General features: G+C 41.2%; 1 protein-coding gene across 4 annotated transcripts in view; it reads left to right on the top strand.

The window, feature by feature from the left end:
* The window catches only part of JARID2 (jumonji and AT-rich interaction domain containing 2), a 210,262-nt gene that overhangs the window by 72,801 nt on the left and 113,332 nt on the right, over positions 1 to 24,129 (top strand). For all 4 annotated transcript variants that reach the window (XR_012053914.1, XM_002189147.6, XM_072924165.1 and 1 more), the window contains exon 2: positions 18,438 to 18,573. Coding sequence is in view for 1 of the 4 variants with exons in the window: in XM_002189147.6 (XP_002189183.1) it covers positions 18,438 to 18,573 (136 nt within the window). In the remaining 3 variants the exon portion in view is untranslated. The remainder of the gene's footprint in view (positions 1 to 18,437; positions 18,574 to 24,129) is intronic.

Here is a 24,129-nt window from a genome sequence, read left to right as displayed (position 1 = left end):
ATGCATGGAGCCACGCTGAATGCATGGAGCAGCAAGGCAAGGGTTCCATGAAGGAAGAGGGCAGCATGCGTAGGGGGCAGACTGGCATGTTCCCATCACCCTTCTGCCCTTCACCAGCCAGTGTGCAATCTATCAGCAGATGCCCAGGAAATTGCACAAAGGGGCAGGATTCACGAAGGTAACTCCTGCAAGTGGTGTAGCTGAACTGAGGAGTGGGAGGAAGGCTGGCGGCCCTTCCTGGCCACCGGGTGCTGTGTGCTGGCCAGCAGCAAGCACAGTACTGGAGAAGCTCAGCACAGGAGTCCACATGCAGTGAGTTCTCATTAATTCAGCTGCTTAGAAAGCAATTTGTTTGAGTAGTTCAGATTTATGTCTGTGAACATAAGTGCATACGATGATTTTTTTACTTGGGTTTCACTTGGTGTGGCAGCTGGGGAAGCTCTTCCGATATTATCATCCTGCTTTTTCCCTGATAGTGAATGGGAGAGTGCCCATGCTTCCAGAGCAGTGCCCAAACCTGATTCTGATAAATGAGTAATTACACAGCAGCACCTTTATTTAAATGCAGCAGCTGGACCCTGTAAGAAGCTTGGCTAAAATGGAGACGAGGTGGTTCTGTTTACTAATTGATTTGGCTTTTGAACTCCCTTTATTGCCTATGTGTGGAAATAGAGATATGAGAGAGAGTAGGGGAAAACAAAGTAAAAATCAAGTGAAGCCATTTTGTCTCCTCCTTTCTGGGCTGGTTTCCCCTGTACCAGTTTGGATTCTCTGCGGGGGGGGCGCTTGTGTGCATAGGGCAAGTTTTTGTGAGCCTCCCTCCCTGACAGCACATGCCTCAGTAGGGTGGGTGCCCTGCCTCTCCCTGCCCCACATGACTGGGCTTGGGAGCAGAGCAGTGGTGGGCTTGGGCAGTGGGGTTGGTTTCTAGCACTCAGACACAGTGGCCTTTCAGACATAGTCGCCCTTGAGAGTGAGTGCTGTAGAGTTCGTGTGGAGGCACACATTTGTTTGAAGGGATAAGCAAATCTCTGTCCCTGAGAAGTGAAATTTCACTGCCCTGGTCCCAAGCTGGTATGGCACCTTGAGTTACTGCTCAAGCAGAAACATGTCTTTATCTCTCTTTCACGTAAGAGAAATGCCATAACATAAATTTGAGGGAATTAACCCATTTGATGTGTTCGAGATGCACTGTAGAGAAAAATGGTGAAAACATTTTCTGCATGGATGTCCTTCTTCTCAATATCCCTCTGTGTTTTATGTCTTTCCATTCTGGCCTAGGACCACTGCTGTGGCCACAGCCTCGCCACATTCTGTACCCAGTCCTGAGGACAGTTTGGTAGCCTTTTCTGTATTCTCATTTCAGTGTCCTTCCTTCTGTCCTTCCTTCCTTGGCACTGTACAGTATGAACAAACAAAAGCAGTCATGCCAACTACCTCCAGCTGTGCCAGTGTCTGTTATGAACTCATCCCACTGCCTGGGTGGCTGCTGATCCCTCCTGAGCTTGGCCCATTTGCCCCCCACTCTGAGTGCAGGGTCCTCTTGTGCAGGTGCCAACGCCTGCAGGTGCAATGTTTGGGTCTCTCTCCCCGAGCATCTCCTCACAGTTCAGGATCTTAAAATTGTTTCCTAAATTGAAATAAGATTTGTTATGAAACAGGTCATGGTGCCATCTGCATCATAGATGGTTCTGTGTCTTTGAGTGCTTATCCTAGGCCAGCCATGTTTCTAGTAAGGCACATCTGCAGTGCAAAGAAAAGGACTAATTTAAGCACAAGCAGACAAGCATGCATTACTTTCTGGAAATTCCACGTAAAAACGATTTATTTGTGGGTGAAACTGGACATGGCGTTCAGGAGTGGCATGCTGTATGTAACTTTGCAGTGTTAAATGCTTTGAGGTCTGTGATGCTTCATTTTTTAGGCTTAGTTCTGCACACTCAGACATATGCTGGGGATTTCCCAACACTGCGCTGGCTTTTCACCCAGCGTTACTTTCCCACTCTTCCCCTCTCCGTGGGTCTCCACTTACAGCACACTGTACACCAACAACTGATTATTGCCCAGAGGTAGAAATTGTTCCTCAGGTTGATGTCTTGCATAAAGTAAAGACTCTGGTCAGCCTTCTCTCACTGCCAGGTTTTTTTTCCTATTTCTCTTAACTGTATTTTTAAAGTTAGTATTTAATGGTTTTTACCTGACTGAATCAAAATACATTTTTTTTTTCACCAGTAACTGTGTGTTTGTTTTTCTCCTACTGCCCTTCTCAGTCCTTCTGGAGATGAATTTTGAGATTTTTGTTTTCCCTGTCCATTTTCCAAGTTCCAGTAGTTTTCAGCTCAGAACCTATTCTGCAACATGAATAAGAAGGTTTATTATTATAGGAAGTAGGGTTTTTTTTTTTTTTGTGAGAATTTTACCAGACTGGCATCCCTGGCAAGTGTTACTGGCCAAAAACACAGAAGAAAAGTGTAAGTAGAATGGTTGCTTTTAAACTTTGTGATTTATGTCTTTTTTATTCTCCTTTTCATTGCCTTGGTCTTTGTGTATATTTTTGGTCATGAATCCAAATTCTTACCCAGTGAAGTTTGCTGTAAATTGCACTAGGTTGTTTAACTGTTAAGTAACCTTCACAACATTTTGATTTGCTGCCTTTTTCATTTGCATTTCAAAATATTTCCAATCTGTAAATCTCTTTCTACCTCCTCATACTTTTGGCACCATACATTTCTGGTGAGGTAGCTGGAGCAAAAAGATCTCTAACCTGAGAAGTAATTATTTTCTCATTCCGAGCTTTATTCTTGCATGGTTGGGGTTTTCCCCCCTGCTATCCAAGATTGGCTGTAGAAGGTAAATACTGAGGGAGCTAAATGAGATTACAGCATCCCTTTGGTAACCTTCCTTAGTGAATAGGCAGATGATCTGTCCATAATGCAAAGCACGTAATGTATAGAAGCATCTAAGATGGAAAGCTACTACTTCACCACTCAGGGTTCAATTTTGGAATAATGACATTTATTTGTAAGGAAGAAAGAGTTAGTTCTGAGATGGCAAAGTAGATATTGTGATGCAAAGCATGGTCTTTTTATTAACCTTTTCATTAACCAGATTTATATAGTTAAGTAATTGTTGTATTAGTAGCATTTCTTGACAGGTAAGGTGGAAAATAAAAGGACAGATGTTTGTGCACAATGTGCTCCTTGTTTATTTATCTGTTGTAGGCTGAGGCAAGAGAATTGGCCCACTGTCAGGGGGCTGTGAGCGGCAGAGAGCTTCAGCTCTGCTGGCTGAGGCTTGAGACCCACCAGCTCATGGGAAACCCTGTACTTTGTGTGCATGTCTGTCTGTCCTTTCCTGTGCATAGCAAAAGGTAGGGGAAAGGCTTGTGTGAAAGTGACACGTACTGAATTTGGGTTTTCTTGAATAAACCAGTTTACAAACAACTGTTGCTTTCCACAGTTTGTGTATGTGCCTGTGACTCTCTGTGGAAGTGGAGCATATTTCTCCAGAACAGAAATGCACATAAAATGACCGAATGCATGGCTTGGTGGTAACACATACAGAATGCTTGGAGGTACTGTATTTTTCTTAGTATGATACTGCTCAGATTTTGGAAGTAAGGAAAATTCTTCTAATATATCCTTTTCGACTTTGTTATTCCAATTTCCATAACACTTTAGATTACAAATGTCATAAATTTAGTCTGAAACTAAAAGCTTGTTACTAAGAAAGACAGGAAAATATTGGTAAAAGGAAAAATATTTAAACTGTCTTCTTTACTGGCCGTTTTCTTAAACCTGAAGTAAACAAGGTGAAATTGAGTGAATTTCTATTAAGCAGACTCCTCTGCTTTCGAGTCACGTAGGGAACAGACAATTGATGGCATATTTCCAGCTGGCAGAGCTGTTCAAAGGTAGCATGCAACTTCAATACCATTTTTTTTTCCTTTTCAACATATGATTGTGCAAGTCTAGCTAAGTTCATCAGAGAGTAAATATTCCTTCACTGTGTAAAATAAAGAATAAATCTGTGAGTTGGATTCAGTGAGTAAACAGATTATTACCATACTACAGGTTTTTCTTCAATACTGTGAGTGCTTTAGACACTCAGGTTTTTCGAAGATGATGTGATGATCAACTTAATATCAGCTGTTGGAGTTAATATGAAGTCCCACAAGTTTTCTTTTAGTTTTAGGGTTTTTTTGTGGGGGAGAAGAGGAGGGACAGGATAAGGGGTTTGTGCAGTATTTTCTAAAGCTTTTTTGGAATACAAGGCCATTTAAATCTGTCATCTTTTTCAGAAATAAAAAAAAAAAAACAACTTCACTGTATTTTGGTGGCTGTTATTTTTTCCACATAAGGTACTTTATATGGTGTTTGCATTTGCTGTTGGTTGTGTGTTGATCATGTTTTGCCAAGCATTAACTGCTTCTCTGAGCTTTAGCAGCTTCTCATGGCCTTCCCCTCTTGAGAAATAGTGACCTGAACAAATAAGTGACAAACTCTGCTTGCTTCCACGTGTGACTGGCGGCTGAAATCCTGTGGTACAGTACCCCAGGGACTATTTTGGAGCCTGAGGACATTGTAGCATCCTGGGAGCACCTTACAGGGCTAAAGTGACTGCAGCAGTGCTGTGGATGTAAGGTCAGTGGGCACCAGCAGCTTCCCAGATTTTGAGCAGAGACTGTGTTGGGAGTACATAGCTCTCAGTGTAGGCTGTGCTGGTTGCATCATGTTTTAAGAGCAAGGTACATTTGTGCAATGCTTTCCCTGGGAGCATTGTTGCCTAGTGAAAACAGTTAACGTCAACCCAAACCAAGCCATGTGACTGCCTATGGTTTAATTTGGTCACACAACAGAGACAGAAAATCATTGAATTGCTCTTTCCTGACAAGTACTCCTTCAATGGAGTTGGTGTAAATGTAGTCAGTTCACTTTGTTGAGTATCGAGAGCAGTGTGATATGTAAATAAAGCTTTATCAGACGAGATAGATTTAAAATTCCACAGTTGGTGAGGAAGCATTAGCAGTATAATATAATACAAATATTTACACACTAACTTCTAAGTCTTCAATAAGTGCTTAATATTTGAAATATGTGTTGTGAAAACATTGACTGATTAAGCCATACCATTGCTGCTACATCTGTATGCAGCAATTGCGATGGCTAGAATGCAGGAGTCACAGGGAGGAATAGGTCATCCAGCGATTCAAAGGCATTTAAACAAGTTACACTTTTTTTTTTTTTTTTTTTTTTAATTTCATTAGGATTCCGCACGATCTGCTCTCCCAGGGCACACATAGCTCTATCCTTATATCCGGTTGGAGCTGCTGCTCTCAAAAGGTGTTGCATTCATGTAACATGACTTGATGTGATCATGTGCCCAGTGCATCTGAGACTGCTCCAGTAGGAAAATCAAGATACCAAATTTGTGCCTGTCCACAACATGGAGTGTAATCATCACTAGTCTTATCCTCCTCCTTGTATCTGTCATGGTCTTTTGATAAGGAATTGCAGTGGGCTGAAATTACAGGTGGTTAATCTTTTGCCTGCTCACAGTGTCACAGGAATGCTCTGCTTGTTATACAGGGAGCAGAGGCTGGTAGCCAAGGAGGTTCCCTCTTTGGGTGGCTATATCTGCTTTGCCCAGTCCATCATTGCATTCAGCCTCCAGTTCCACCATTACTCTTGAATGAGCTAACAAAATAGTAGACTCAACAGACTGCAAATTAAAATAAACAGAAACACAGCTCCTAAACTTGCCTGGATGATTCTCTGTTGCCACCTCATTTGCCAAGAGACTGCAAGAGTTGGTCTACACCTAAAAATATAGTGCTTCTCTAATCCAGTCTTCATTTTTCCCCTGCCCTTTTCTGGCTACCCTGTTTTGCCTTCTGCAAGCACACAGCAAAGCTGAAAACCAGAGTGGTTTGTTGTGTGCTTAAAGTGTGAAGTTCGGGTTGAGTTTATTATCAGTACTGTGGGTAATGGTCAAATCACAGACTCAATTGCAAATGGTCTCCATAACCATTGGTGTTGCTAGATACAACTGAACCAGTTACTGCAATTTTGGCAGAAGCCCGTTTTTTGATAAGCCCTGCTCTGTCTAGACACCCGTGACAATTTCATTCCACTAAAACTATCCTTTTCCACAGAGAAGCAACAGACAGCTTCCATCAAGCCCACAGTATTTTCCCTTGGGAGGGCTGAAATGATGTGGCTGGTCATGCAGGAAATCCAGCCCACATAATGAAGTGCCCCCTCTTTTCCTACAGCACCTGATGCTGATGATGTGTGGGGAGATGTATATCAGCCTGTGCTTCTGCCCACTCCCTGGGCTGCTGCAGTGGTGCCTGGCTCAGCCTTTGGGAGGGCTGGAGTAGGCATTGCTATGTGGGGCCCTACAGAATTGTCCCAAAATATCAACTTTTCATTTACTCCAGCTCCAGTTGCAGAAGGTTTTTCATGTCTGGATCAGCTGTGGTGGTAACATGCAAAGCTAGATTTTGCAAGAGAAGCGTGAAGTACCAGATGATTTCATCAGAAGCTGATGTTGAGGATAGTGCTGTGGCTGGTTTAGCAGGCAGGTGATGTGTTATGAAAATCACCTGTAAAGGTCTTTTTCTGAGGTAAGGCTGTAACAGTTGCCCATCCCTTAGCTTGATGCAGATGAAGGGTTGGAGAGTTTGCAGAGAAATGATGCAATTCTTGTACTGCTTATGATATTTTTGCAAGACTAAGAGCAAATAATCTTGAAATGAGCTGGCAGCTTTATGATTGGGTTTTATGAGCTTTTACGATGTTTATAATCTGGCATTGAACTTGCAGTTTAAGAGGTGAAAGGTTTAAAGGAACACAGTAGCAAAGGTGTACTGCTGAATTTCTTCTGGGTGTAATTTTAACATACATCTTAGATGCTTCCCTGATGTGGCGTGTTTGTTGAAGTATGGCCTGTATGTTCATAGTGAGCACATCACTGAGTAAAATGGACTCCATCCATATCACATGTTCCACAGAAGGAAGAATTGAATGGAAAATGTGATTTTTTGCCTTCTTAAAGGAAGGACTTGGATTTGAGGCAACTGCCTTGTGTAGTGTAACTGCCTTGTGTGGTCTAAGGCTCCAAAATGCAGCTTTTGCCATTTCCATTTAAATTCCAGCCTCAGAAATACTGTACATTGTCCATGCCCACTTTTTTTCTTTGTTGCTTTTCTGCTACCAGTAAAAATGTAAAGTCCCCTGCAGTCTTTAAACTGGAATTCTTAAATTATAGCCTTCCTCCGTGGTACTTTTGGAGAAAATGAATACTTTTTTTCCTGCTCCTTTTCTTGTGATTCTGCATCCACTTCTTTTGATGGATGTGTGCTTCAGAGATCCTGCCTGCAGATGTTTGCATACGTGCAGCACAAGCCTGTTCTTACTTAGCTATCCATTTCTGTTTTCCTGTGTTATCTCATACTGCTCCGCAGGGCTCAGCGAGCAGCAGGTTTGCTGCTGGCTAGCTTTTTGAGGTTTCTCTTATGCACAGTACTGTATTTGTCTCCTGGTTCTTTGATTTGTAATGTTTTGCCTTTGATTGCTGCAGAAGGTATAAACAAGCCTGTCAAAAGCCTTGTTTAGCGTGCAGATTCTGTGGGGGTGGCTGGCAGCCTCAGACCCTAAAATAGATCTAGCAATGAACTGAACGGCTTAAAACCCTGGGAATTTAATTTGATCTTTCTTGTTGCCTTAAATATTGGGACTGAATGAGAATTTCTCTAACAGAACAGAAGGTGAACATGTTGGTATGTGACAGTAATAGAAGAAGGGTCCAGACCTGCTCACATTGAGATGCTCTTCTGTAATCAGAGGCTGGGCTTAGCTGTGGGTAGCGGCTTGTCTGCAGTAAGTCACCATACCTGGGGAGTGCTGTATCCTCTGATTTTACAGCATCCATGGGGACAGTTGTTCTGAAATGCTTCCCTGGATCCTGTTGTAGGATAGTCATTGCAGGAGAACCTAAAGCAGTCTCATGGATTTAGCATCTGTTCTATGCTGGCTTTGTGAAGGAAAAAAAAAAGGAGCTGCAAAATCACACAGGGGTTCCTTTTTCCCCTCTTCTTTTTGATATAGCACCATGCAGTTAGTAATATCATAGTTGGGGTTTTCAGTTGTGGTGGTGCGAAGGTAACAATGATTTGGCTTCAACGTGCTGCAACAGCTGCAAAAATCATTGGAGTTTAGAAGCCTGTGAGTTATAGCTGTGATGCCATTTACAGCTTTTATGGAATAGCTCTTAAATTTGTGAAATGTGTTACTTTTTGAAGTGCATTATATTTGTAATTTGAATTATCAAAAATCCTGTCTGAGGGGAAAAATTAGCTTTGAAAATCCCCCTCTACCCTCTAAAAACACAAGGAACTCTTACCAGGTGGGGTATCAAGCCTTTTAAATTGAATGATAGAACACATAGATGGATTTGTAAGTGCTAAAATGTCAATTAGTGCACTTAAAAGCTTAATGGTTGTCTTTGATGTACTTCTAATATCTCCAGTAAAGTTTGACTGTTGCCATTGATCAGGGAGTGGAGGAGGGATGAGGGGATTGAATGCCAACTTCAGCAGGTCTCACGGAGCTTGCGAGTGGCAAAGCAACACTTTGGTGTTGCTCAGTCTGAAATCCGTGACTTTGCTGGGTAATATTTTGGAACCTAGATGTATTTAATACTGAAGAGTGAGCTTGGAATGTAGGTGGCCTCTGCTTATATAGCTTATCTTTGTGCAGAAAATATACTGATATAACTACACTGACCAGAACATACATGTAGAGTAGCTTTAGAGTCTCCTCACGTGTGCCCTTTAATTGGCTTAGAAGCAAAGAGTATAGGTTTAATTTACATCTCCCAGTTTCAATGGATACTTCCCTCCTAGCTTTAAAGGATATTCTTCCAGTTGGGAACATAAACAAGGACAAAATTATTCTAATAGAAGTCTCCCTTTTTGGGTAGTACATCAAGTAAAATCAACATGTCGCACTTTTAGTACAGTATCAGTTTGTCCCAGGAGCCTGTGTCAGTTCAGCTGATTTAGTTCCCCATCAGGCTCAGTAAATTTGATTCAGGCACCAGTATCCTGAAGCTTCCCAGCAGTAAGTTCAGCATATTTGACTGTCATTATCCCTCCCTGGGTTAAAAGATTGACCAGTTTTTTTTTTTTTTTTCTTTAAATTTGTTTTTAAATCTGACGATTGCCTGAAGTACAGACATCCTGTAGACTGACGTGAAAGGGGAAGAAATCAAGTTAAGCATTTCCAAGCTAAGACAAGGGACTCATTGCACCACCCAGACCTGCTTTGGGTCACATTTATGCAAACTTGCAGGTCCATCACAGTGCAAGTTACTTTGTGGGTCGAATTTGCCACAGCCCAGCTTTGGCAATACCACGCTCTTCACTGCTAGTCATGGTCTTGCAGGGCTTCTGTGGTGGAGCTAGACATGTAGGCAGGAGCTGTTACGGTGCCATCAAAGTGAGTCAGATTAGCCAAAATTTCCTCTTTGGTTCTTTTAAACCGGAAATGTTTAAAAGGGAGTGAGTATAGAGTCATCCAGCAGGGATATGGTGTCCTTCCCAGATTTTCACAGTGTCTTCCACTCGCAACCTCAAGGCTAGAAGGCATCCAGTTCCTGGTGGGCACAGCTCTATTAAACAATGTGTCTAAACTATATAGGCTTTATAGGTGTACTTATTTCACTGAAGGAGCAGTCTGAGTAGTGTGTTTGCAGATGCACATTTTTACTTACCTATATCTGTACACACACACACACACTTATACTACTATAGTCCTAGAAAGCAGATAGATGAGCAGATCTTTTCCTGTGTCATAGGCAAGGCTTCAGCATCCAGGTAACACAGTCCTACGAAAGAAATGGTGTAAACATTGACTTCCTGTTGTACATGTGAGGATAGATGCTAAACACATCAACAGTTCTTCAGCTTCTCTAAAATACTGATACCACCGTCCAACCTTTCAAACACTGTGAGACACCAAAAAATTAGATCTCTTTAAATTCCCATCTAAATACTGAAGACAAATTTATAACACACATGTTTTATCTTTCTCTCTTCCCTACTACCTATACACTATTTTGGCATGCAAGAGTGATTAGTATTTTTCAAGTTGAGGATCAGACTTTCTAGTTGAGGGTGGGAAAAAGTCTTAATATAATTAGCAATATGCAGCAGGATTGGATTAGCCATAGATATCTGTAGGTCTTAGCAGACATTTAAACTGCAGAAAATGCTTTTTATTGGACTGTATTCATATGACTGCATTCTAGATTCGAACACCTTTATAAAAATACAAACTGAATCAAAACGAAATTAATTAGAAAGAATATATTTTAATTTAATTATCTTGAGCTGCTGAATACTCTTTGCATACATGGTTTTATGTGTCTATCTGAAGTGTACTTGGTGGAGAGTTTTAATTAGGACTGGAGACAGAGTAAAAATATTTGGAATGTGAAATTTATAAATGGCAGTGATTTTCAGCTAGGTGTATAGACATTTGTTGAGCTTGCTACCTTTCTTGCTTCTCTTTTCTCCCTCTTCTTAAACTACTTTTATGTTCAAATTAATACCAGCTCGTGAAAAAGAAGAAGTCCTGTTGTGGCTCTTGGTCCTCTGCAGCATGATCAGAGTTGTCAGATCTGCAGCTGCAAGAGATTTTTTTTACCTTCGTGTGTTTAATGGCTCATATTTCTCTGTTCTTTGACAGTACCATTTAACCATAAAAGTGCTGGCCTGTGGATGGCACGGGACATGTGGCTGCCTTGACTACTGTCTCAGATGTCAGACATGCCAAGACTCAAAGAGCCGATTTGGCAGCTGCCCAGCAAATTTTTATAAAGGCTCAGTTGGTGGCCAGAAACCCAGGCTGTCAGAGTTGTGTTATGCAATAAATGGTTTTTCAGCAGAAGTTTCTAATCCAATTTCAGCTGGTTTTTTTTTGGTTTTTTTTTTTTTTTTTTTTTTGTACTATGTAATCAAAGATAAATATACATTATTTCATGGTGTTTCAGAGAAGTGAAGATGTGTAATGTAAACATCACCCATCAGGTTTGTTTGTTTGGTTTTCTTTTAAGAAAGATTTAGACCAGTTCACCAATACAGGAAATGATGCTTAAATTATTTTTGGTTTCTGCCTGGGAGGCATGTATTTGTATACAGCATACCTTTTCAAAGATCATTCAATGTATGTTTAAGGAGGTGTTCCCTTCATTTGGAGAGAGCAGTAGGTAAGAACTTATTCATCAAGTCTGAGCTTTTGCTCAGGCATAAATTGTCTACAAATGATGGTCAGACAGAAAATTGTACCTTGTCAGGCTGTGACCTACCTGAATCATTGCAGGCCCTGCCTTTGTAACAGATGCCCTGTGACCCCTTTATATTTCTCTTTCACTTCTCTAAAGTATATAATCCATTCCTAAAAAAGTGGGTATGGTTCATCAGAACACATTGGGATATTTGGGGCTCACAGTAGTTCTGTTTCAACAAGGTTGCTTTCATTTCCTGAAATACCTGTGATTCCCTCCCTTCTCATGGTTGTCATGTTTCAGTGTCATGATGGGCTTGCATCCGTCCAAGTGTGAGTTGCTGTGCAAAGGGACAATCACTTTTTTCTCTGCCCTAGAAGTAGTCACCGTTTGGTCATGTGGTTAGGAATAAGTGAGCTGATCTCGATCATAATTTTTCTTGTATTGGGATGAGATTTTCACTCTTCTGATCAAACTTGTCAAACAGGCACTTAAGGGCTAATGCTGGCATTGGGTTTGGAGCAGGTGCATCCAATATGATGCCAGGTGAATTTAGCTGGTTATCAAAACCACTCCTTCAGTCTGAATAATTACCTTACACTTCCATACCTCTTTCCATCGTCACACTACCACTCTAGGTTCACGTCAGGTCCCAAAGCTCAGATGCTTTGGGTGCAAAATTATTGTTTAGATTCCTAGTCTGGCCTAAGAAAGTCATAGCTGTGGAGTCAGTGCTATCAGTGAGATTGTTCGAGTTGAAGTTGTACTTTAAGTCGATAAATTAAGAAACTTTAGACTTGTCTTTACTCTGGATTTGTTTTTTCTTTTAATATATTTTTTTGGTGTTTATCTTGGCAGACCAATATGGGAAACAGTTGACAGCTTGTAAGCTTTCACTAGTTTCATACTGAGTAATAGTTTTCTAGAGGTGCAGAAACATCATCAAGACCTCTTAAGTTTATGTAAAAGAAACAACTAACATACAAACCAACTGTTCTTAATTGTTTCATTATTAGGCCTAAGATAAATATAGAAACTGTATTTTATGCCTCAGTTCTGGGAATGACTTGTATTTGGAGATTTTGACTGTAGCTCTTCTACCATAATGTATTTTTGCATGAGCAAGTTGAAGCTCACTGGGCTTAAAAGTGCCCAAGGCCTTTAGTGACCCAAAAAGCAGAGCGTTTCTCTCTCATGATGCTCTTCAGAATTCACCTGAAAGGAGGAAATGAAGTCCCTGGTGCAGCAGAAGGCAGTGAAAGAGTGCAAACCAATAGGAGATTGAAAGCTGTAGAAGTGCTAAGGCAGGAAGAAGAGAGATTTTTGTTTTCTTCCACTTTTTCTTTGCCATGATAACATTGGTTCTTCAAGTCAAGAGCTGTAATACTACGTGAGTTCTTTGGGGAAGTTTTCTGAAAGTACCAGTGGAAAAAGTAGCTATAATTACCAGATAAACTTAAATGCTAAAACAGAGTCATTAATAAAGGAAATTTCCCCTTTCTTCATGTTAGTTAGCACATTTTTAAAACATGACCTATTTTCCTAAACTAGACAGAACAGATTACATTTTCCAGAAGGCATGAGTCACTCCACTATAAAGTCTCCAGGCTGTATCAATCTTCATCAACTTAAGCCATTCATGAGGTTTTATTTTTTCTCACTGAATATAAGCAGTTTGTTTTAAATGAGAAACTGCTATATCCTCTCTGGATAGTTAAACTTGATTAAAAGGTTAAATATTAAATAAGTGTGAACTTTATTCTGAGAGAAGGGAGTGGATGGACCTTGATAGTAAGTGAAAGACTACAAGGATATTATTGTGGATTATATATAACTAGTTGCACCATGCTCTGCTTGGCTGTAAGAAGTCCAAGCAGTGTGATAACTGCCAGAAGGAGCCAGATATCTTTATTTATGGAGCTTCAGTTGAATATATTAGAGTCTGGTTTTGAATCGTTACCCTGGAAGTTCAAACTTTTGCTAGGAGTTTGTGCCGAGAAGAGCTTCCGCTGTCTGGTGGTGGAACAGCCCCCTGGGTCCTGCAGGTTATCAGCGAGGGAGGTTACACTGATGGGCCAGCAGTGGGGTTTCCCTCTGCAATGTGTTTGGGGTGCTGAGGAGACTGATGGAATTTTGTGATACCATGGAGACCTCTGCTAACACAGCAGCAGGGGAAGTATGCGTGTTCATACAGCAGTAAGACTTGGCACGTCCTCATGAGGTTCGCTTGTGCCATACACATACCGAGAAATTAGGCTTTGTAAATGAGTATGGTAATTGCTAATAAGTGCTAATCACGCTTAGCAGCAGTAACTCACTCAAGACTTCACAGAATGATCTCAGCCTCTGAAGGTGAATCTGAGTTTTACACCAATTCCTCCTTGGTCTGACTTTTAGAGAAAAACAGGTATAACTGTTTTCCATTGATAATATACAGCCAAAAGGAAAAAATCTGTCGCAAGTCTTAATCTAGTAAACAAACATTTCCATCTCGGTCCTTTAGCTGAAAAGTAATTTGTATGATCTATGAAAATGTGTTGTCTGTTTTTCATGCAAAAGACATATTTTTTTTAATGTTGCTATAAATGCAGTAAAAACCACCCTTTGAAATAGTTCTCCTTCAAAAATATCCTTGAGGAAAGGGTAGAAACTCGTGGTTTATTTTTCCCATTGCTTCAAAATGACCTTCTTACATCTGCAGGAAAGACTCTCTGGGGCCTGTTGAACCATGAAAGCATATTCATTTAGGGCATTGGGTGCCACAGTGATTTTAACCAAGTGTTGGATGCAGTGCTGGAAAAAGAAAAAAGGAGCTTGTGTTTTTGTTGTTTTGCTTTTTTGCAACCTGGCATGAAGAATGAGGTCAGGAGATGCGTGCTTGGGAAAGACCCAAAGAGAGAGCTGGAAGCATGCCAGCCTCACTGAGTCATAACACACATGCTTATAAGTATCTTTGTACCTTACAAAGTCCTGACTTTTCAAATAAAAACATCACTGCTGTAAAAGTATTTACATAAAAATTAAAGCAAATAACATGGAGTGCTGCATGCATTCTCCCTTGCTCCAGCTTTGTTTTACCCTGTGAACTATGACTCCTGTTTGCTTAAGGCAAGGCTGGGCCAGGCTGAAGAATGCTGTATCTGCAATGAATGAAGGGAGAAGTTTGAGTTGTGCTGCTGCTGCTGTCACTGCCCAAGGAGCTCAGCAGCGCTCATGATTTCAGGATGACATTTCACCTGCCCAGGAGGTGGTGTTAAGCCTGCCTCTTGCTTTTGCTGTTTAAAAATTAATCTTTAAGTATAATTTTAGAAATAGGAAGGCCGTGTGCAGGCCACATGTGCACACCAGGCAGCTGGACTGGCAGGGAATAAGCACCTAAGGTGTAGGTGAATGGTGAAAGGTACAGGTGGTGTGCATTTTGATTTCTTTGCAAATATTTATGCATTATGTATTGATGTGCGTGTGTGTATATATATATATCTCATTACTATATATTTATTAAACATGTATTATGGTTGCTGAAGTTCAGACATATATGTACAGTGTATGGTTCCCTGGAATGGTATAACCAAGAAGGTGGCATGATTTTTTTTTTAAACTTTAATTTAAAGGAAATGATACAGGTGTGTTTCTTAATTCTGCCCCAGGGCTCCCTGGCTGTTTGTGTCTCTTAGTTTTATTCTGAGTTTATAGGATAATCTTATTGTCATATTGGGAGGCAGAAATAATCTCAGCTAACCTGCACAGTGAAGGTTGTGGGCTTGTGGTGATGAACATACAGTTTAAGATGTTATCTGGTCCTTTTTTTGGTCTGAGTCAATAATGGACAATCCATTAGTTCCCCATAAGTCGTTTCAATGGCTAATTACTTGCACAGTTGCAGAAATTGTTCTTTAATTCTGTCTTACATTTTTCTGAATCGAGTTCCAACTGTTGGACTGTGTTATGGCCATCTCTGCCAGCCTTGAGAGCCATCTATTAACAAATCTCTACTCCCTGTGGAAATATTTAAAGGCAGCAATTGAGTCAGTCCTTTTGAGCTTGAGGTGGGGGTGGCGGGGTGGTGTTGAGAAGTTACATAGATTAAATTCCTCAAGGCTTTCACTTGACCATATATCTAAACAGTTTTGGGTGTGTGTATGTTTTGCTAAAGTGAGATAACTTGCAGTTGGTGGTGGTGTGAGTGCAGAGCAGGCACACGAGCACACAACAACTCTCCCTCTACTGGGGTGATGAAACAGAGGTGATCTGACCCATGTAATTATGGTTAAATGTATCAGGAGCTGGAGCTGTGGCTCAGCTGTGCTCTGAGTCAGCTGCTCTCCAGCATTCGGCTGCTTTTGTGCCATAGGCTCCAGGGAAGATGTGCTTGGTGATTGTGAAACCTTTTTATTGCTTTTGCAATACGGAGCCATGTGAATACAGGTGTTGGCAGCAGCGTAGCCCCTTATTTTGTTGACCTTGGATAGCGCACGGTGTTGGAGAGCTTGAGGACTCTTTTGCAAGCTGGGTGGTGTGTGCAGGGGAAGCCCACTGCAGAGCAGTGCAGGTCAGTGGGTGCCGCTTGACAGACTGGGCTGGTGGGGGCTCTGGTGGGGAGAGAGTCTCCATGTGCATTTCTAGAGGCACCACTACTGTTCCATGGGGCAGATGAAGCCAGTATGGTTCATCTGGAGTTTTACAGCTCCAGGAATTTTGTGAAGTTTCTTCAGGGAATGCTGGGGTCTTAGTTCCCACCATCTGGGCCCCATCTCTTGGCTGGTGGCACTAATACCCAGGCAGCCCCCAGGCTGGTGGGACCATGTTCTACATGTTGCTGGCACCAGGGAGACACCTTGGCTGCCAGAAAATTTGGTATCAGGTTGTGCGACATCCTTTGCCTCCTTTGCCTCTGACATACCGCCTGGGAGACCCAACACATTGTCTGGGAGATGACTCCAGGCACTTCAAAGGAGGGTGGCCTAGACCAGAGGCCACTGGTGTGCAGTGGTGAGTGCCTTCCCTTCCACAGGAGGGACTGTGGTGGCCTCCTTCCCTTCCACAGGAGGGGCTGTAGCCAGCTGGTGCCCAGGCACAGGTTCTGTGCTCAGTAGATGCTGATTTAAAGACCAATCCTATCAGCAGGTTTCACCCTGTTACTGTTGAAGCAACAAATTATGCCATGTGCTCCTTGCAGGGAGACGTTGTGACAGAATAGATTTAATTTCTTTAGTTGTTTAGGGTTTTTTTTTTTTTTTTGGGTGTTTTTTAGTTTTATTGGCTTTTTACCAGGGTAAAAGAGCCAGTGAGATCAGGAACCAATGGGTGTTTTTGTGCAGCTTCCATTATGAATGCCAGTGAAGGGAGTGAGTAGTGTCCACAGGCCTATGTCCATACCATGGACAGGGTTGGAGGTGCTTATGACTGTTTTCTAACTGAGCCTGACTCCCTTAAGGACTTAAGTAGTTCTGTGAGCATGATGTCCCATTGGGCCTTTCATGGAGGGAATATAAATGAGGGCATCCGTGGTCAAGCTTTGTTAAAATTGGGCTGCAGCCCTCTCTGTTTAGTGTTGCTTCTGGTTAGGGCTGAAACTGTGTTGGCAGCAAAATGGTAAGCCAGAGTTGTTTGTGTAAACCTTTGTTGACAAAATAACTGGATGTACTACTCCTTTTAAAATGCTTGCCGAGAGATTTTTTTTGTCTTTTTTGGGTTGCTGTGGGTGTTGGGTTACAAAGTTTGATTTCTTGGCCCAGAGCTGCCTGTACTCTAAAACTCTCTGGGCATAGCTCAGCCTTCTTCAAAGTGTAGTAGCTTGTCCCTCGTGCGAAATGCACATCCTGCTGCCAAAATGCTGGCTGCTTTCACTGCACTCATTGTGTTGCTTTTTTTGTTGTTGGTTTTTTTTTTTTTTGTTTTGTTTTGTTTTTTAACCCCTGCCAAGTAATTTGTCCTAGAATTTTTTTGGGGGGAGTGTGAGGAGTGGAAATGTTTTTGATCACAGTTCAGCAGCTGAATGCCAATATGTCACTAGAAGAGCAAAGAAAAAGCTATCGCTGGTCACCCTTAACTATGCTTATTTTTTTGGGAGTTGGCAGTCAGTCTTTTCTTTGGCACATGGGTGGTCTTAAGCTCTCCTGCCTCCTGGTGGGGATTGCTGATGGGACTTGTGGAGTTTTCAGTGTGAGGTGACAGTAACAGTACGCTGTTGTACACTTACCGCTTAAGGTCTGCCTAGAAATGATAATCTTTTGCTTTGGCAATGATGTAGCCCCTGAGGAATTGAAGGGCAAGAATGCTCTAATAGTGATTTCCAAAGACCCCAAGACAGTTACGGGGCTTATGAAAATATGATGACTTACCTATGTCACTTATGTCTTTTTATCAATTTGCTGACTTAATTTATTTGAATGCTGAAGGCTTTAGGGAAATGCTTTTCCAGGGAGTTAATCTTTTAACTAAAGTGAGTACTAAATTTGACGTAGACTAGTATTCCTTTTGATAAATTAGCATTTGTCTCCTAAAAATAAAGTAGAAAACATATGCCCCATGAGCCAAATTCCACTTGGCTTTATGCTGAGATAAATTCAGAATAACTTCACTGTTGTCAATATAGAACATCATTATAACACTGCAATTAATGCAAAACGCTAAACTGGAAAGAAAAATAACCTGAGCCAAGAGACACCAACTAAGGCCAAAATGGCAACAAGAGAAGTTGGTTCACCAAACTTGCCTCTTCAATTTCTGCATTAGCCATTTTAGTGTTTTGTTGGGGTTTTTTCCCCTCCTCTTAATTACCTGGGAGAACACTTCCTGGGTGTGATAAATTTCTCCTTGAGGCATTCATGATAAGGATTTTAACAATTAAGTTTTACCTCCTGCCTAACACCTGGTACATGCCTACTGCTGTTTGCTGAATAAAGGATTAGAGGGACTAATGCTCTGACTTGATACTACTTACGTTTCTGTTCTTTGTTAGAGCTGGTCAGGTTGCATTTTCTTATAGAGTATTCTTTTTCAGATTTTCTTTTTTATCTCTTTCACTGAATTAAAAATAATCTGTATAGCCTTAGGCTTTGAGGGTTTATTTGGTTTTGTTTGGATTTTTGTTTTGTTTCAGGTACACGAAACTAACGTCTCCTTTCTGTTTCCATCTCCTTTAGGATGACAGTGATGGGATTCCCTGGTCAGAGGAGAGGGTGGTGCGGAAGGTCCTTTATTTATCACTGAAGGAGTTCAAGAACGCACAGAAGCGGCAGCACAGTGATGGCATTAGCGGGAGCCTCAAGGCAGTGAACGGTGAGACACCTCTGTGGTACTGCTGGAAGGAGTCAGTCCTTCTTCCACACTGTACCAGGGAGGCAGACCATTGTACCATCTGGCATACACTGTGCCCTTTTGATCTGCACGGAGGAACTTGTTTCTGGAATGCTTGAAATGTCCGGGTAGAAGAATCTGTATGTTTTGGTTTTTGGCTAACTGATTTAGATGGGGATCAGGGTAGAGGGGAGGTGGGAGGTCTGCGACAGGCTACCAATCCAGAGAAAAGGAGCCCTTCTAGTCAGTCTGCTTCCTGATGTACTATGTCAGGTAACCATTTAGAGGTGATTGGCTTCAGTTGCCTTGGGGATGTACACTTGGACAGAATTTACATACTGTCACTTAGATGTAAGAAACTGGCTTGCTAGCATCTACCTCTGGAGTGATCCAAGTCCACAGGTGAAGTGGCACAGGATCTACATACAGAGTTAAAGGGCTAAGAGGACACAAGCTCTGTGACATTGGACTCCCCTAGTTTAGTAGCTCACAGAGCAGTTGTTTAAAGGTATGAAAAGGAGATCCAGACAAACTTATATGACAGGAGCTTGAAAGGACTTGAATTTTATTTCTTTAATTCTCTAGTCAGTTATTATCTGTTGCTTCCCCTTCCCTTAAAGTTGCTTTAAAAATCTGTGGTATCCTGAGAGGTGAATATAAAGTGTGTCTCTTTCAGATTCACTTAGACCCTTACTTGAAAAGGCTTTGTCATGCTAGCTTGAGCCTTGAAAGTGATGACTAGCAGGATTCAGATTTCTGGGCAGGCTTACAGTTTTTACTCACAAGAGCTTATTTGTTTCTTTATGGAGGTTTATGGCAGTTCCTTTTAGGCATGTGCATAACTATACATGTGCTAATGCGTTAAAACAGCAGCTGGGTGCTTGCTTGGTAGGTTATTTATATGTAGCTTGTGTTGTTGACACGGGGAGTCAGATTCCACTGAGTGTTACTGCCAACAAGGCAAAAAGGTAGGGGACTGGCTGGATAACTACAGGCAGCATGACAGAGTCACTTTATTGCGTAAGAAATTGCAAACTCCTTAATGTGATTAAAGAAGACCTCAGACTTCCCAGTTCAGTAATAATATCAAACGCTGATCTGATGGGAAGGGGCATCTAGGTTTAAGAGCAAGCCATTTATAAGCTTGGAGGTGTACACAAAACAGCATTGGCTTTTTTCCTTCCAACACCTCTGCATCATTGATCTTCTGTCAAACACAATTTCTCTTGGAAACTTTCTTATTCCATTGTGGGGGTTTTGTTTAGTCAAAGGAAAAAAAGTCCAAAGGCATGAAGCACAGTAATTGTGTGTTAGGAAGCTTTGATGATGTGCCAGGTTACAGGATGACTGAGGTTTTCATGGTGTCTAGTTTCTCCAAAGGCAGCTTAGATAAAAAGTGAGTTAGCTGGGAATGATGTGTCAATGCAGGTACCAGACATGGAGTATGCCACTGGCTTCCCCTGGCAGCAGCAGAGCTCACATCTTCAGAGCTTTGCTCCTTCACAGGAATAGATGACCAGTTATTTGAGGGTTAGGGTTTTCTATTTGAGCCAGAATGATATTCCATGTTGCTCTTTCTGTTTGCTAAATGATTTTTTAAAAGGCCTGTCTTGGCATTGTTCTTTCGCAACATCTCTGTCCAAAGGTAATTTTTTTAACATTGATATTTAGAAGAATGTTTCATTATGCAGAGAAAAATGAGCAAAAGGAAGGAGGATTGATATTGTGCAGTGACATCAAGAAAATCTATTTGAAAATGCAATTTGTTCATTACATTAAAAAAAAAAAAAGGAAAAAATTCAAATAGCTGTGTCTGTATGGACTGGGAAAAAGGCAGGTCATCCTGAGAAATGACTGAGCTATTTTGAATTCAGGGAAATGTGTAGTATTTTAAGTATGAGTCTTAGATCGGAGATTTCATACTGTTGGGAAGAAAAAATGTTTTCTTGTATGTGTCCTTTGTTCAACTTCCAGGCCACATCCATTGTTTTTTGCCTGTTACTCCAAAGGGTAGCATGTGGTTAAATACAGTTTTATGTGAGCGATCCATTTTTAAATTTGTTTATTTATATGACTGTTAAAAATCAAATAGGTCACCTTTCAGTGCCTGGCAAATGTAACCATTTTCAAAAGTGGAAAGGAAAGGTGTGAGGGGGATTCAGGCTCTCTGAACTCCCTGCTCTGTGCAAGAATATGGATTGGTCTTGTGTGCTTCTAGTAGCTGAGGGGACTGCAAACAGCTGGGTAGGATTTCATCTTTGTGCCACCATCTGTAGTGCAGAGAGACTTTCTCTGGTCTGGTTTTAGAACTGCCATTCCTTACATTTACTCGTTCATATACTTGCAATCTGTTCTAGTAGAAAGTATTTATTTGTAGCAATAGAGGAAGGTAAAAGGTGCACCAGTTCCTTGCAACCTGTGTCTTCAAGAAATTTTTATGCATGTGGAGCGGCTGAAGTTTGATCAACATGCTACAAAAGTTCCTTTGCCAGTGTTTGTAAAGCTGCAGCTAAACTTGTATGAAAATGATGGTCAATTGTATTTCATCTGGTGAGTTCAGTAGTATCATTAATGATTTGGTAGCTGGAATAATGGTGCCTCTTTGATAGTGTGAAAAGCAAATTAATTTTAAATGTGGAAGATGAACCTATTAACAGCAGTCTTTTCTGTATTAAAGTTTCTGCAAACTCTGATGTGCTGGTGGTGGCGCAGAGACAATTAACTTCTGTGCCGCTGAATAATAAAAATTAAATTTAAAATAAATAAGAATTGAAATAGCTTCTGGCAATTTTATGTATGATAATACCATAGCTGTCTCTGTCTCAGTATTAAAGCTACTTGTTATCCTGAAAATAACCCTACATAATTTGTGTCTGAAACTCCATTACTTAAGTGGTTCTGATTAAAGGGAAAGGCGAGTGGGTATATTTTGGTTGTTGTATCAGTGGATACATTGCATGTGTGTTTATGTTGACTCTGAATATTTGCAGAGTATAGATGAACACCATACAGTATGCCTTTGTTTCCTACATGTTCCTCTTCAGCCCTTGGGAATATAAAATTTGAAGGAGGTGCTTGTGCTGGTTGTCAAGAAACTCTCTGCAGCCCTAAAAGGGATACTGGAACTCTGATTATGGAAACAAGGTCATGCGCTGGAAAAACCCAGTGGGACTTCTTTAGTGATTTTGATTACTGCTGGTTGTCATTTGCGTTAGGATTTTAAGAATAGGGATTGGTGTTTGTAATAGTGATACCAATTTTCAAAGATCCTCATCTAAAAGGAGAACTAAATCCTTTGGGAAATTGTTTTCTTCTTGTGCAGCTTAAAATGTGAGATAGGGGTATAAAAAAGGCAACGGCATATGTAATAATGGCTTGCATTCTGTTGATGAGAGTAAAAGCAGTACCCTCAAAAGACTATATCATAAAGCCAACTTTTATGACCTAAGACTTAAAGTGCTGTTTTTCAGGACTTGCAGTAAAGAAATCTCTGATGCAGAAATGCATTTCTTGAATGGAAAAAGCGACAAAGTTTCCTTATTTGTTAAGATGGTTAGTTAATGTACAGAGATGACAAACCAGACGTTAGAATTATTCAAGCAGATAGTTTGTATTCACCAGCTATACTTTGTCCTAGAAAGGTGTCGTGGCAGTTTCCAAACATGTCATCTAGGTTAAGCTGACAGCAGGTGTAATCTGTTTGGGAAATCAAATGTATGTGAGGGAACAGTTTGGTTCAGGGTAGAAGTTGAAGTCTTGTTCATTAAGTAAATTAAGAGATTAGTAAAAAATGTAATTTTGCTATTCTGAGAGATTTCACTTTACATTTAAGGTTGTTGAAGGAACTTACTTATTTTATGTATGTTCTTTAAGTAGAGTGGGAACCATGTAAGCACAAGGATGGGAGGTGGTGGTTGGACCACCACCTCCATCCATGTGCTTACAAAGTCTCTGGTGCCCCTTTCTCCCATCACAGAATCATTTTGGTTGGAAAAGACTTCCAGCCTTTGTCTGATCACTACCTTGTCAGCTAGACCACAGCAGTAAGTACTACATCCAGTTGTACTTGATTGCCTCCAGGGATGGGGACTGCACCACTTTGTACTGGTCTGCTTCTGCCCTCAGCCATTCCCACATGAAAGTTCCTGTGACTTTTGTTGGAGAGTTGTTTTTTTCCACAAATGATACATCTCCACACTGAAAGGCAGCAGTCTCTGAGGCAGTTATTGGTGGGACCGTGGTGCCAGACCCAGTGGCAGCACCAACCTCTTGATTCCTGGGTTCTGCCCATCCCTTGGCTTCCACACTGGCTGTTCAAGCCAGCTGGGACAAGCAGCAGTGATGTCTGAAAATAGCTCTTTTTGTAATTGATGTGTGCATTTTAAAATGTTTTCTGCTCACTGCATGGGGGTTTCTATCCCCCATGAGCCCATGTGAGCTCCCTAGTGAGCCATGTTGAAAGGAAGGTGCCCAGTGAGAGGGTGGCATGGGACTGTCTTCACCTGACTTCAGCTTGTTGGTGAAACCTGTTTTCCCTGGCTGTGTAGATGGTACTCCAGGCGTGGCATGAAAATCGCAACAGATGTGGTAGAAATGCCTGAACACTGCTGAGCCGAGTGCATCAGCTCAGTGCCATGTATTATCTGCCAAAAGCTAGCTAAGAGAGGATGGCAGCAGCTGCCAGCTGGGCAACCATGCCTTCCCTTAGACCACGTCTCTTCTCTTCTGACTCCTGTAGATGAAAACACAGCAGCCCTTAGGGGAGTGCTGTTGTTTCAGCTGCGCCTCTGTGTGCCCAGAGTGATGTGTGTCTCCTTCCCTAGTTGGGTCGCTACTAAAGCTTCAGTTTTGAACAAGAAAACAGCCTTCTTCATTCACTGTGATGGTTCAGATATACTGATAACTTTATCTCTCTTATTTCTGAAGGCTGCAATTAAGTACTGCAAGAAGGTTTTATGCTAACGTTTGTCTAGGGAGCTTTTCACTCCATCAGTGATGTGAGATTGCATTTGTTGACAGTGGGTAATGTCTGTCTGTCTCCTAACCTTAATAGAAGATTGTAACTGTGCCAAGGACCCTTGTCTGTAAGTGGATTTAAAAAATGCATTTACAGAAACAGAAATACCTCTTTCAACTTTGCAGTATTTTCCCTTTACATTCAGAGTAAACAGTTTTTTTGGCTAGTTTTAAACTGTGATTAAATATAGATGTTTTCAGCTGAAAGGTTCAGAAAATAAGCATCTGAGCAAATTTGTCATGGCACTCACCATTGCTTTCACTTTGGTGCTTGCTGTCAAGTGAATTTAAAGATTAACAAATAAATAACAAGATGCTTGAGTTGGGCTTCATTGAAAATTTCTAAATCTCTTTTCCTTTCTTTGTTTTCTAGAACAGAATTAATTTTGAGTGTGCCAGGGACTTGCTTGTTCATTGGCTGACACAGAGCTTCTTCTTTGCTTCTTCCATCATCACTATTTATAAAAAAATTTGCCAAATTGTGCCCTCAGTAATGTCAACTGAATTTGATTATGTCCATCC

The sequence above is a fragment of the Taeniopygia guttata genome, chromosome 2, assembly GCF_048771995.1.
Source record: "Taeniopygia guttata chromosome 2, bTaeGut7.mat, whole genome shotgun sequence".
Taxonomy (NCBI): domain Eukaryota; kingdom Metazoa; phylum Chordata; class Aves; order Passeriformes; family Estrildidae; genus Taeniopygia; species Taeniopygia guttata.
The sequence above is the reverse complement of the archived record's forward strand: the minus strand, read 5'-3'. Positions and strand labels throughout refer to the sequence as shown.